Source organism: Bubalus kerabau, chromosome 5, assembly GCF_029407905.1.
Source record: "Bubalus kerabau isolate K-KA32 ecotype Philippines breed swamp buffalo chromosome 5, PCC_UOA_SB_1v2, whole genome shotgun sequence".
Lineage (NCBI taxonomy): Eukaryota > Metazoa > Chordata > Mammalia > Artiodactyla > Bovidae > Bubalus > Bubalus kerabau.
The window spans coordinates 8604090-8616760 of record NC_073628.1 but is presented as its reverse complement, the minus strand read 5'-3'; the positions used below and the strand labels follow the sequence as shown (position 1 = coordinate 8616760).

Here is a 12671-nt window from a genome sequence, read left to right as displayed (position 1 = left end):
ATCAGTCAGTTAACAGGTTTTTACTGAGCTCCCACCATGCACCAGGCTTCCAAGGTGGCGCCAGTGGTAAAGAACCCAATGTAAGAGACATAAGAGACAGGTTTGATCCCTGGGTCGGAAATATCCCCTGGAGAAGGAAGTGGCAACCCACTCCAGTATTCGTGCCAGGAGAATCCCATGGACAGAGGAGCCTGGTGGGCTACAGTCCACGGGGTCACAAAGAGTCGAATCTGACTGAAGCAGCTTAGCACGCACACACGAACCACGCACCAAGCTTGGGAGGCAAGGTGAGGTCTGGGGCCTAACCGAGCAGAGGGGAAGCCGGACCAGCCTCCTGGAAGAAGTACCCCCAATGTGTCCGGTCTGCCCCAGGAGCGGCAAATCACTGGAGAAAACTCCCACCAACTTAGCAGAGGCTCCCTCTAAACTCTCCATCTCCCCCAGGTGGCCAAGGCAGCTGCTGCTTTGAAGTGAGTCCCCCCTCCCCCTTCTCCCTCTCCAAGCCTCCTCCACTCATCCTCCCACTCAGACAGCTATGGGGTGCTGCCTCCCCTCACACACATATACCTGCCCACATCGCGTTCTCCCTCTCTCGGGTCAATGGGCACAAAGGTCCATCCTCCCAGCCGATGCTGCCCAGCTCACCTCCCAAGGATTCCTCCTGCACTCCCCCTCCACCAGGCTGCCCTCAAACACCTTCTCCTGTACCCGCTCTACGAAAACAGAACCCTACGAAAACAGAACCCTCCCTCGACCCCGCATGCCACGCACTGTAGCTGTGGCCTCCTCTCTCTGCCGCTCTCCTCCACCGCCTAAGTTCTGTCTCCACGTCTTCCTCCCCCCAGCCCCACCTCTCCGTCAAGGCCAAGGTCAGAGGCACCATGCTGGCCGCCTGAACTCACTCAGTGGCCCTTTCTGGCCTCCCTTGTGTGCTCAGCACCCCAGACCGCTTCTTCCCTCTCTGGACCCCGCCTCCGGGCCCCAGGCCGCTCCCTGGCCCTCCACAGCCTCCTTGTGGCCTCCCTTCTTCCTTAATCCACGCCCTCTTTTCTTTTAAAGATTTTTTTTCTTATGTAGACCATGTTTAAAGTCTTTGCTGAGTTTGTTACAATATCCTTTCTGGCTTTTTTGAAAAACATTTTGGCTTTCTGGCCCTAGGGAATGTGAGATCTTAGCTCAAGGGTGGAACCCACACCGCCCCCGCCCCCCCCCCCCACTGGAAGGCAGTGCCAGCCACTGGACCACCAGGGAAGTCTCTCTCCCACAGTCTTCACGTCAATTCCATGCATCCCAAATCCCGGGTGCGCTCCCAGCTTCTCATCTCTTCTGAGCATCTGCCCCCCAAGGCCTGCAGCCTGCTCTCATCCCCAAACTCTCTGCGTGCAGAACTGAACCTCGGACCCCTCCGTCCTTCCTACCTTCTCAGTGGGTGGCCCCAGACTTTGCTGGGGCGCCCAACCAGGGGTCTTTCCTTTTTCTTCCTTCCCCCTTCTATCCATCTACAGACTGTCAGATTTATCCCCACAACACCATGGAAGCCAGGTCTTCTGCTTATCCTCTCCAGGGCCAAGCCTCCATCATTAACTGCTCCCTAGCAGCAGCAGCAGCAGGGCCCTCCGGAAGCCCCCACTCCCAGCTGACTCCCGGTGCCCACCCTGACACAGCAGCCCAGAGATCTCAGTCAGAAGCTGTCTCTTGGTGCAAAGCTCAGCTCAAACTCCAGGTGCTTACCCATGCTTGGAGAGCCCGCCTCTTTCCGCAACCTCCTCCCGTGCTACCCTCCCTACCGCACTTCAAACCTGAGCCTTCCAGTTCCCCCAGCAGCCAAGCTGTTGCCTGCCTCAGGGCCTTTGCACCTGCTGTGCCTCCCGCCTGGTCTTCCTTTACTGCTCCCTGCCCCCTCCTCCTGGCCCTCCCCCTCCCCAGAATAGCTGCCTGCCCTACCATCTGTGTTCTGCTACACCCTGGCCGTATGCGGACCGGTCGTATTTATGCTGGATTCTCAGTAATGGGCACAGCATAGGGCACATGTGAGGGTCCCTGGGGTGAATCAGTGAACCAAGGATCTGAGACCTGAAGGCTGAGGGCAAGTTTGCTGAAAGGACAGGGTCTTCTGGGAAGAGGGAGCAGCACATTCAAAAGCCTTGATGTAGGAGAGAGCCTTTGCATGGGGAATGGAGCGAGATCTAGAGCAGCTGGACTGGAGAGCAAAAGCTAGGCCCTGGGTGCCTCCCCAGCTTGTCCGAGGCCCGCGCTGGCCCAGGGCCCAGCCGTGCAGGGGTTTCCACTCCGCTCTTGCTCCTCGGTCCCCCAGGTTTGGGCTCATGCCCCCCGACTGTTGTGTTCATGGGCAAGGCGCTTACCCTCCCAGCCTCAGTTTTCTCATCTCTAGAATAGGGACGAGGAAGGCCCTCCCCAGCACCCGAGCTTGCTGTGAGCGAGAAGGTGGCTGTGAAAACGCAGAGGAAGCTGTTGGGCGCCGTCCACACATCAGACACACTCACTCCTTCCTGGGGGTGAGATCTGCTGGTGCTGCTCAGTCGCTAGGTCCTGTCTGACTCCTTGCGACCCCATGGACTGCAGCCCGCCAGCCTCCTCTGTCCATGGACTTCTCAGGCAAGAATACTGGAGTGGGTTGCCATTCCCTTCTCCAGGGGACCTCCCTAACCCAGGGATCGAAGCCAAGTCTCCTGCATTGCAGGCATATTCTTTACCATCTGAGCCACCAGGAAAGCCCTTTTAAGTTATTTGGGTCCCCATATTTGTCATCTTGCACAACTGTGACCAAAGTCCCCCTCTGAGGTCTCAGGGTACTCGAGTACCAGTACTCACAGCCGGATGGACTGTGGCCAATGAAAGCCCATGCTGTGACACCGGAGGGGCTGGTCCAAGGCGACCCTACAGGACTCCCACAGCGGAGTTCCTCTGGCTGGGGCAGCCTCAGGCACCCAGAGATGGCTCATGTGCCCTAGCAGACACCATCTGGCAGAGACCACCACCTTGCTTTACAAAAGCAGCTGAGCAATCGGCCCTGGTCACAGGCAAGCAGAAGGAACCCAGGGCAGGAGCTGGCCCAGGGCTCTGTCCTGCACTGTCCCCCCCAGGACTCGGGGCCTGCTCTGAGTGACTCCCAGCCCCCACAGCCCCTCTTCTCTCCAGCAAAGACCAAAACACGGCTCTACTTCCCAGAGACAGCCAACGAAGACCGCCAGAGCTGCCTACGTGGCCACCAGCAGTCTAGGTGCCAGCCCTGGGGACACCTGTCAGCCTGCCCTTCCGGTCTGTGGTCCCCAAGTGCATACCTCCTGGGGCCGGTGTGCGGGGTGCCAAGTCCTCGTACATCTCCAGAGCAAAGTGGCGACCCAGAAGAGCTACAGGCGGTGCTAGTCTGATTTATGGGAGAGGAGAAACCAGCTGAGGACCTGAGCACTGTCTTTAGGGCCTCAGCTTCACCTGCCAGGGGGGCTGCCCCCAGGCTCCCTCAACTAGGTCCAGGAGGAGAGTCAGGACCCTAGGGTTGGCATGCGCCCCACGCATGTCTTTTTTTTAATATATATTTTTATTTATTTGGCTGTGCTGGGTCTTTGTTGCGGCATGTGGGATCTAATTCCCTGTCCAAAGATCGAACCCAGGTCCCCTGCATTGGGAGCGAGAAGTCTTACCCACTGGGCCACCAGGGAAGTCCTGCCCCACGCATTTCTGACACGCACTACCTCCCTCTGCCAGAAGCACAGGTGCAGACTTAAAGCACAAGTGAGTTTTATTTTTCTTATAAACGATGTACAACATACGCTTTAATTTTCTTTCTTTTTTGGAGAGGTGAGAGTATTTCACAGCTCAGTGAAACAGGTGCTGGAAAAAAGATGTTTGCAGTAAAGTTTGATGGGGAGGTCTGACCCCAGACAAAGCTTTTCAGCAGCTCCCAGGCACGAAAGCTGAGCTGCAGGAAGCAGGTTGTGCCAGAACCATAAAGTGCAGTGGGCGAACAGGAATTCAATGATGTGTTTTAAGAAGTGTCTTTATGGAGCTTCCCGACGGTGTTGGGAAAGGTTGAGGGTCGGCTGGTGAGCACCTTCTCTTCTGGAGAAGGCCAGGTGGGCAGGGCTGATAAGGGTTGGGCTCTGGGAACCCTGCGGCAGGGGCATTAGTCACCCAGGCTCCCCGTCCCCGGAGAGCAGGTGCTCGTCAAAGCCTGTGGCACGAGCCATGGGGAGACAGCAAGAGGCACCCTGGAACTTGTCTACCCTCCTAGGCCCCCCTGCCGCCCCCCTGCGCTGGCATGTGCCAAGGCTGCTTTCCCAGAAGACAGGTGGGAGAGGCCCCCCAATTCCCAGGTGTGCCTGGAAATTTTCCCGGTTCAGCAGTCCAATCAGATGAATTGTCCATTCTGCGCAAAAGCCCACAGGGATTGAAATCAGGCTTCGCCCCGCCCTGTGCAGACAGGCTGGAATACATGGGCCTGATCCTGAGCCCCAGGGAGAGGGAGTGGGTCAGGGCTCTAGCACTCGAGACCATGGCGGAGACAGGTTTTCATGAGCCCAGTGTCTCCAGGGCCAGAACAGAGCAGAGAGAGGAGACAGACCTGAGGGGTGGCAAGGAAGGGGGGCTGCTGGGGACCCTTGGCTGCTGTGTACAAAACAGTTTCTAAGGTGATCCTAGCACAACTTACAAATCGGGTGCTGTTGATCCCATTTTACAGATAAGGAACCTGAGGCTCAGGGAGCATGGAAGCAGTGGTGCTGGGGCTTGCCATGTCTGATGACACCAAAGTCCATTCTCTTTTTAGCACACAGCTCCACCCCTACTGCAGGCCAGAAGGGACCTGCCCTTCTTCTGGAGGCCAGGCCCCTCCTGTGATGACAAAACCCCCACTGCCTGACCTTAAGCCCCCTCACACTGTCACGCCTTATAGAAGGACTGTTTCCACACTCTTTCTAATGAAAAGGCATAACCTGGGGTGGGGGTAATGAGGCATCCTAGAACTGAGGGAATTAGGCTAAAAGAATTAACCCCTGGCCAGTGAAATTAGATACTGCAGAGGTCTCTCAAAGAGACTGAACGTCTCCTGGGTGGAAGATCCAGCCTGATGGTATTTACTTATTTAGAGAGAAAATAGGTCCATACAAGTGGGCTGTCAGCCTAAAGCCAGAACAAAGGAAGGCACAGAGCCCAGGCCAAATGTGGCCATCTGTCCAGAGGACCCACTGGACCATGAACTGAGGCTGCTGCCCTTGGGGCCCAGAGCAGGCACTCAGCTCTGCATTTGGGCTGAAACACGGAGCAACTGCCCAAGGAAGGTCGGTGGGTGTGCTCAGGACAACGGGATCCGCTTCCAAGTCACTCCACCATCTCCCTAGTTGAGAGCACACGCTGCTGAACAAACTTCAGACTACAGCTTGGCTTCTAACATTGTGGTGCTGGAGAAGACTCTCGAGAATCCTTTGGATTGCGAGGAGATCCAACCAGTCAATCCTAAAGGAAATCAAACCTGGATATGCATTGGAAGGATGGATGCTGAAGCTGAAGCTCAGCTTTGGCCACCTGATGGTTAATTCCAGTGAGTTCCAGAGCCAACTCACTGGAAAAGACAGTTATGCTGGGAAAGATTGAGGGCAGGAGAAGAGGGTGGCAGAGGATGAGATCGCTAGATAGCATCACCAACTCAATGGACATGAATTTGAGCAAACTCCAGGTGACAGTGACGGACAGGGAAGCCTGGCGCGCTGCAGTCCATGGGGTCGCAAAGAGTCGGACACGACTTAGCAACTGAACAACAATGGCTTTTCCACAGGGAGTGGAGGCCCTGCCCAGGCGCACATGAGTTTCCAGATCCGCTGCTATTCTATTTCCCACCATGAACTGCACCTCAACCCTCTGAACTATGCATTAGTCTCCTGTGAGTTTGGTTACTATGTGCCAGTCTTTGAGAGAGGATCATCTCAGGCACAGAAAGGAGTTTAGCCGTCCTTGTAGGTATATCCCCAACAGAAAGGGGAGCATGTGTCCATCAAAGACACGTGCAAGGATATTCAGAGCAACTTGACTCCCAAATGTCCCCAACTGGAAACCAAATGGCTACAAGAAGACTGCACGTACAAACTGTGGCACAGCATGGGACATCACCCAGCAACGAGAAAGAGCGAACTGCTGGTACCCCGATAACGGGGATGAGTCCCACAGACATCGAGTAAAAGGACTTACACACTGTGTGTATGCCTCTGCTGACGTGAAGTTCAAGAGAAAACAAAATGAAGAGACAGAAGAAAGATTAGCTGTAAGGGGTACTGATTTACCCCTTACAGCCCAAAGGAAAGAGCCCCTTCTGGGGCAATGGCAGTGTTCTACCCATTGACCAGAGCAGCGGTTGCACAGCTGGATACCTACGTAAAAGTACACTGACTGGAGCAATTCCCTGGCAGTCCAGTGGTGGGGGGCTTCCCCAGTGGCTCAGTGGTAAAGAATCTGCCTGCAGTGCAGGAGATGTAGGTTCGATCCCAGGGTCAGGAAGATCCCCTGGAGGAGGGCATGGCAACCCACTCCAGTATTCTTGCCTGGAGCATCATCATGGACAGAGGAGCCTGGTGGGCTACAGTCCATGGGGTCGCAAAGAGTCGGACACGACTGAGCAACTTAGCACGCACACACGCCAGCGGTTAAGACCTGGCTCTTTCACTGCCGTGGAGCTGGGTTCAATCCCTGGTCAGGGAACTAAGATCTCACAGGCCATGCAGCCAAAAAACAAAAAGTACACCAACTGTACACTTAAGGTCTGTACACTTGATGTACTTTACAATATAACTCAGCTGAACATGTAAATGAATGTAATGAAGAAATAGTGTGGGGATCTTCCCGGATCAAAGCTTCTCCGGGAGTTCCCTGGTGGCCTATTGGTTAGGATTCTGGGCTTTCACTACCATGGCCTGGGTTCAGCCCCTGGTCGTGGAACTGAGATCTTGCAAGTTGAGCAGCACGGTCAAATAAATAAATAAAAGATCAAAGTTTGAACCCTAATCAGAGGCAGAAGCCACTTGAGGCAGTCTCCCAGTGTGGTGGTTTTAAAAATATGCCCCCAATTCTTTGATCTTCTTCCCTTCCAAAGGTGGACACTAATTCCCCTCCCCTTGAATGTGTACCAGAGGCCTTTAAGCCAGCAGCCACTTCACAGGAGCAAGCCCCCTGGGAAGGGCCCTCTCAACCTCTAACCAAATCCCCGCCTCCTGAGAAACCCTGAGCCTGGCCACCCAGCTAAGCTACTCCCAGCTTCCAGACCCTCAGGGACTGAGAGATAATACAAACGTTTGCTGTTTCAAGCCACTAAGTGTCCTGATAGCCTGTTACCAAGCAGCAACAGATAACTAAAACACGATCTTTCTGTGTCACCCCCACAAACTACCACCTAATGGCTTCTGGTGGGGTGGGGCTTCCACCTAGGTCTGGGGTTCCTGGGACAAGCCCAGCCTCCCCACACTGCCCCTGCCTGCATGAACTCGGGAGCTCAGGCAGCCCTGCCCGCCACGTCTTCTTCAAGCACCGACCTTTACTGGGCATTGTCTCAGTGCCCTAACACATCCTCCTGCTTCTTCACCTGAGCTCCATGAGGGGAGGGTCCCCGCCTCTCTCCCCAGCACGGCAGTGCTGGCCACACAGAAGGCGCTGGATAAAAACGGACCAAATGAATGGAAATCCCAGATCCTAGCAGACAGACACCACAGCAGCCTGGGAATTCCTGGCCCATCAGCTTCAAGAGGTCTGGAAGTTTTCAGCGCCGGCAAGGAGCGGGAGGGGCGGAGAGCTGGATCCTACAGAAAGCGGCAGACCCAGGAACAGGTGTCTGGGCCTCCAGCCTTCCAAGCTCTCCTTCCCACCACCCTGGGATGCTGTTCTCTGACGAAGAAGGGAAATCAGGGCTCCCTGTGGGGACAGTCCCCGTGCCAAGGAGCCACTCCCCACTCCCCACCCTGACCCTGGATGTTCGGGGGCCAGGGCTTGAAGGGGTGACAAGCACTCCTTTTGCCCCGGGAGCAAAGTCAAGTGCTTCCGGCTGGTGCTTTAAGATCCCAGCGAAGGCACTGCAACTCAACGACAGGAGTAGTTCATCTTGAACTCTACCTCCAATCCCAGAGGACGCCTCCCCTAACCCTCAACCGCGGCCCGCCCCAGGCCTGCCTCCCCAGCCCCATTGGCTGAACCCTCGCTACCGCAAGTCCCAGCCAATGAGCTGCTGTCCCTGCCCTTTTGAAAGGCGATCCAGCCGGGAATGGTCACAGGAGGCCAAGGAGCGTGCCCCGAAGGGCAGGGGCAGCTAGACTAGCAGCCAGGGCTATTTCAGGCTCCGCAGATCAGGTTGCCTGCCTTCTCTCTTCTGTTCTGGCCCCTGGGACTCATGCCCACCAGGACTCATGGCCCGCGCCGCAACCCCCACCCCGACCCCCCGCCGCCCCAGCCGGAGGAAATAGCTTGATTCCTGGGTGTGGGGAGCAGGGGTGTCACTGTTCTTACAGACACAACCCCCCCTCTCGGCCCTGCCCCGCCCCCCCCCCCGCCCTGTGTCCCCCAGGAATGAGGCAGAGACAGCTCACAAGTATCCAGAGGCCAACGATAAGGGCTAAAGGGCACCAGACCACGTGCCCAGAGAGGCAGGCCCCGGGGGGCATGGGGGGAGGTGTGGCCGGCCTGCCCAGGGAGGCCCGTTCCTTGTGGCTATCTGATCCCACCAGGTGGGATGCCAGCCCCAAAGCCCATTCCCTGCCACTCTGTCTAAAATGTCACCACTGGAGAAACCACAGTATTGCAAAGCCTGGGGAGTTGAGAGCCTACTGTGAGATCTGAAGCAAACTCCAAGTGACCGTGGGCTACTCGGCGCAGGCGCCGGGCCTCAGTTTCCCTCCTACACAACAGATTTAGGTGCGAGGTCCTGGGTGCTGTCTGGGGGAGCCCCGCGACCCCTTTCAGTGAGGTGAGGCCACCCTCCTCACACTGCCTCCGACTGGGGCCCTTGACCTGATCCGGGGGAAGTAGTTTCCGGGGCTGGGCACATGTGGGGCATGGCTGTAAATGGGAGGGGGGGTCCATACCAGGCACATGGGACCTTAACTTCCCCAGTTCTCTGGGGTGGACGAGGCGGCTAGTGGGGTGCTGTCCAGCCGGAGAATGCCCACGGAGGGCCGCCCTCGCGCCCCCCTCCTGCTTACACTTACATTTTGCCTCCTTCCAGTCGGTGGAGGTGCTCAGGTCCACCTTCGCCGCCATGGCCAGGGGGGCCCAGGTGCGCACCCCGGCTTTCCGCCCCACCGCCGCCGCCCCCCAAGCCCCAACTCCCGCTGAGGTCCGCGCGCGCGGGTGGTGCGCGCTCAGGGACGCCGGGGGACCGCACGCACTACTGCGGGTCCTCGTGGCACCCGGCGAGGGGCCGGGCCAGGGGCGCGGGGCGCCGAGCAGCTGCCCCGCTGCGCGCAGCTGTGCCAGGAGGCGGGACACTCGGCTCTGCAGAAACATGAGCAGGCGGCGCGGGGCGGCTCCCCGCCCACTTAGACTCTATTTACCGTGCTCAGGGAGTCTCTCCCTTATTTAATCGGGGACCAGATGGCGCGTGCCAGCCCGAGGCGACCTGCTTGGGAGCCAGCGGGCCGCGCGGCCAGTAAACCCAGGCGCGCCGCTGGGCACCCTGGAACTTGTAGTCCCGGCCGCAGACAGGCCCCCGCACTCGTAAACACACGTGCGCGCCCCGCCCAGCCAGCCGAGTCGCACAGCGCTGGAGCCCGGCTCTCGAAAGGTCGTACGCCCGCCGTGCGCCTCCCCTCGAGGCTGGAAGTTGGCAGCCTCCAACTTCCTGGTGGGCGACGCCTCTGGCCTCCGACCCTGTCTCCGTCTCCGCCTCTCCAGCCGAGTGCACAGAGGCGGGCGTAACTCCTCACCGGTCACCCGGGCCCCACCCTACCCGCAGTCCCCGGGAGCCGCGCGTCCCCGCCGCCCGGGGGGGGGGGGGGGGGCGGGGGGGAGGTGAGGCGAACGGGTAGGTCCGGTTGGGCGACTATTACCCAGGCCGCTGAGCCTCTGCCTCTTAGCCCGAGGGGCGGGCGGGGCCGCGGCTGGAACCGAATCTAGAGCAACTCGGGAGGCAAGGATAGAAGTCCTGGAATTTGAAGACAGAAAATGAGAGTTCCAAGTGCCGTTCTCGGTGTAAGAATTGGGGTGATGTTTTTCTTTATATTTTTCCTATTTTTTTTACAAGGACTCTAAGGATGGAGTTGTTATTTTTTTTTAACATAAACATGTTAATCTTTGGCATAATCAATAAAACAGAAATAGATGTTTTTGTGGAACTCTCTTGCTTTTTCGATGATCCAACGGATATTGGCAATTTGGTCTCTGGTTCCTCTGCCTTTTCTAAAACCAGCTTGAACAACTGGAAGTTCACTGTTCACGTATTGCTGAAGCCTGGCTTGGAGAATTTTGAGCATTACTTTACTAGCGTGTGAGATGAGTGCAATTGTGCGGTAGTTTGAGCATTCTTTGGCATTGGAATAAAAACTGACCTTTTCCAGTCCTGTGGCCACTGCTGAGTTTTCCAAATTTGCTGGCATATTGAGTGCAGCACTTTCACAGCATCATCTTTCAGGATTTGGAATAGCTCAACTGGAATTCCGTCACCTCCACCAGCTTTGTTCGTAGTGATGCTCTCTAAGGCCCACTTGACTTCACATTCCAGGATGTCTGGCTCTAGGTCAGTGATCACACCATTGTGATTATCTGGGTCGTGAAGATCTTTTTTGTACAGTTCTTCTGTGTATTCTTGCCATCTCGTCTTAATATCTTCTGCTTCTGTTAGGTCCATACCATTTCTGTCCTTTATCGAGCCCATCTTTGCATGAAATGTTTCCTTGGTATCTCTGATTTTCTTGAAGAGATCTCTAGTCTTTCCCATTCTGTTGTTTTCCTCTATTTCTTTGCATTGATCGCTGAAGAAGGCTTTCTTATCTCTTCTTGCTATTCTTTGGAACTCTGCATTCAGATACTTGTATCTTTCCTTTTCTCCTTTGCTTTTCACTTGTCTTCTTTTCACAGATATTTGTCAGACAGCCATTTTCCTTTTTTGCATAGTCAATAAAGCAGAAAAACATCTATTTCTGCTTTATTGACTATGCCAAACCTTTGACTGTATGGATCACAATAAACTGTGGAGAATTCTGAAAGAGATGGGAATACCAGACCACCTGACCTGCCTCTTGAGAAATTTGTATGCAGGTCAGGAAGCAACAGTTAGAACTGGACATGGAACAACAGACTGGTTCCAAATAGGAAAAGGAGTACATCAAGGCTGTATATTGTCACCCTGCTTATTTAACTTCTATGCAGAGTACATCATGAAAAATGCTGGGCTGGAAGAAACACAAGCTGGAATCAAGATTGCCGGGAGAAATATCAACCTCAGATGTGCAGATGACACCACCCTTATGGCAGAAAGTGAAGAGGAACTAAAAAGCCTCTTGATGAAGGTGAAAGAGAAGAGTGAAAAAGTGGGCTTAAAACTCAACATTCAGAAAACGAAGATCATGGCATCTGGTCGCATCACTTCATGGGAAATAGATGGGGAAACAGTGGAAACAGTGTCAGACTTTATTTTTTTGGGCTCCAAAATCACTGCAGATGGTGCCTGCAGCCATGAAATTAAAAGACGCTTACTCCTTGGAAGGAAAGTTATGACCAACCTAGATAGCATATTCAAAAGCAGAGACATCCCTTTGCCAACAAAGGTCCGTCTAGTCAAGGCTATGGTTTTTCCAGTGGTCATGTATGGATGTGCGAGTTGGACTGTGAAGAAAGCTGAGCACCGAAGAATTGATGCTTTTGAACTGTGGTGTTGGAGAAGACTCTTGAGAGTCCCTTGGACTGCAAGGAGATCCAACCAGTCCATTCTGAAGGAGATCAGCCCTGGGATTTCTTTGGAAGGAATGATGCTAAAGCTGAAATTCCAGTACTTTGGCCACCTCGTGTGAAGAGTTGACTCATTGGAAAAGACTCTGATGTTGGGAGGGATTGGGGGCAGGAGGAGAAGGGGATTACAGAGGATGAGATGGCTGGATGGTATCACTGACTTGATGGACATGAGTCTGAGTGAACTCCGGGAGTTGGTGATGGACAGGGAGGTCTGGCGTGCTGCGATTCATGGGGTCGCAAAGAGTCGGACATGACTGAGCGACTGATCCGATCTGATCTGATCTGTGGGATCTTAGTTCCTAGACCAGGGATTGAACTCTGGGCTCACGGTGGTGAAAGCGCAGAGTCCTAACCACTGGACTTCCAGTTCAGTTCAGTTGCTCAGTCGTGTCCAACTCTTTGCGACCCCATGGACTGCAACACACCAGGCTTCCCTGTCTGTCACCAACTCCCGGAGCTTGCTCAAGCTCATGTCTATCCAGTCGGTGATGCCATCCAACCATCTCATCCTCTGTCATCCCCTTCTCCTCCTGCCTTCAACTTTTCCCAGCATCAGGGTCTTTTCCAGTGAGTCAGTTCTTCGCATCAGGTGGCCAAAGGATTGCACCTTCAGCTTCAGCATCAGTCCTTCCAATGAATATTCAGGACTGATTTCCTTTAGGATGGACTGGTTTGATCTCCCTGCAGTCCAAGGGACTCTCAAGAGTCTTCTCCAACACCACAGTTCAAAAGCA

At 55.1% G+C, this 12671-nt stretch overlaps 1 protein-coding gene across 1 annotated transcript in view; it reads right to left on the bottom strand.

Moving 5' to 3' along the window:
• MACROD1 (mono-ADP ribosylhydrolase 1) overlaps window positions 1–9620 on the bottom strand; it is a 154356-nt gene extending 144736 nt beyond the window's left edge. The window contains exon 1 of the mRNA XM_055580967.1: window positions 9198–9620. Coding sequence (XP_055436942.1) covers window positions 9198–9495 — 298 coding nt within the window. The 5' untranslated portion in view covers window positions 9496–9620. The remainder of the gene's footprint in view (window positions 1–9197) is intronic.
• Window positions 9621–12671: the final 3051 nt, after the last annotated feature.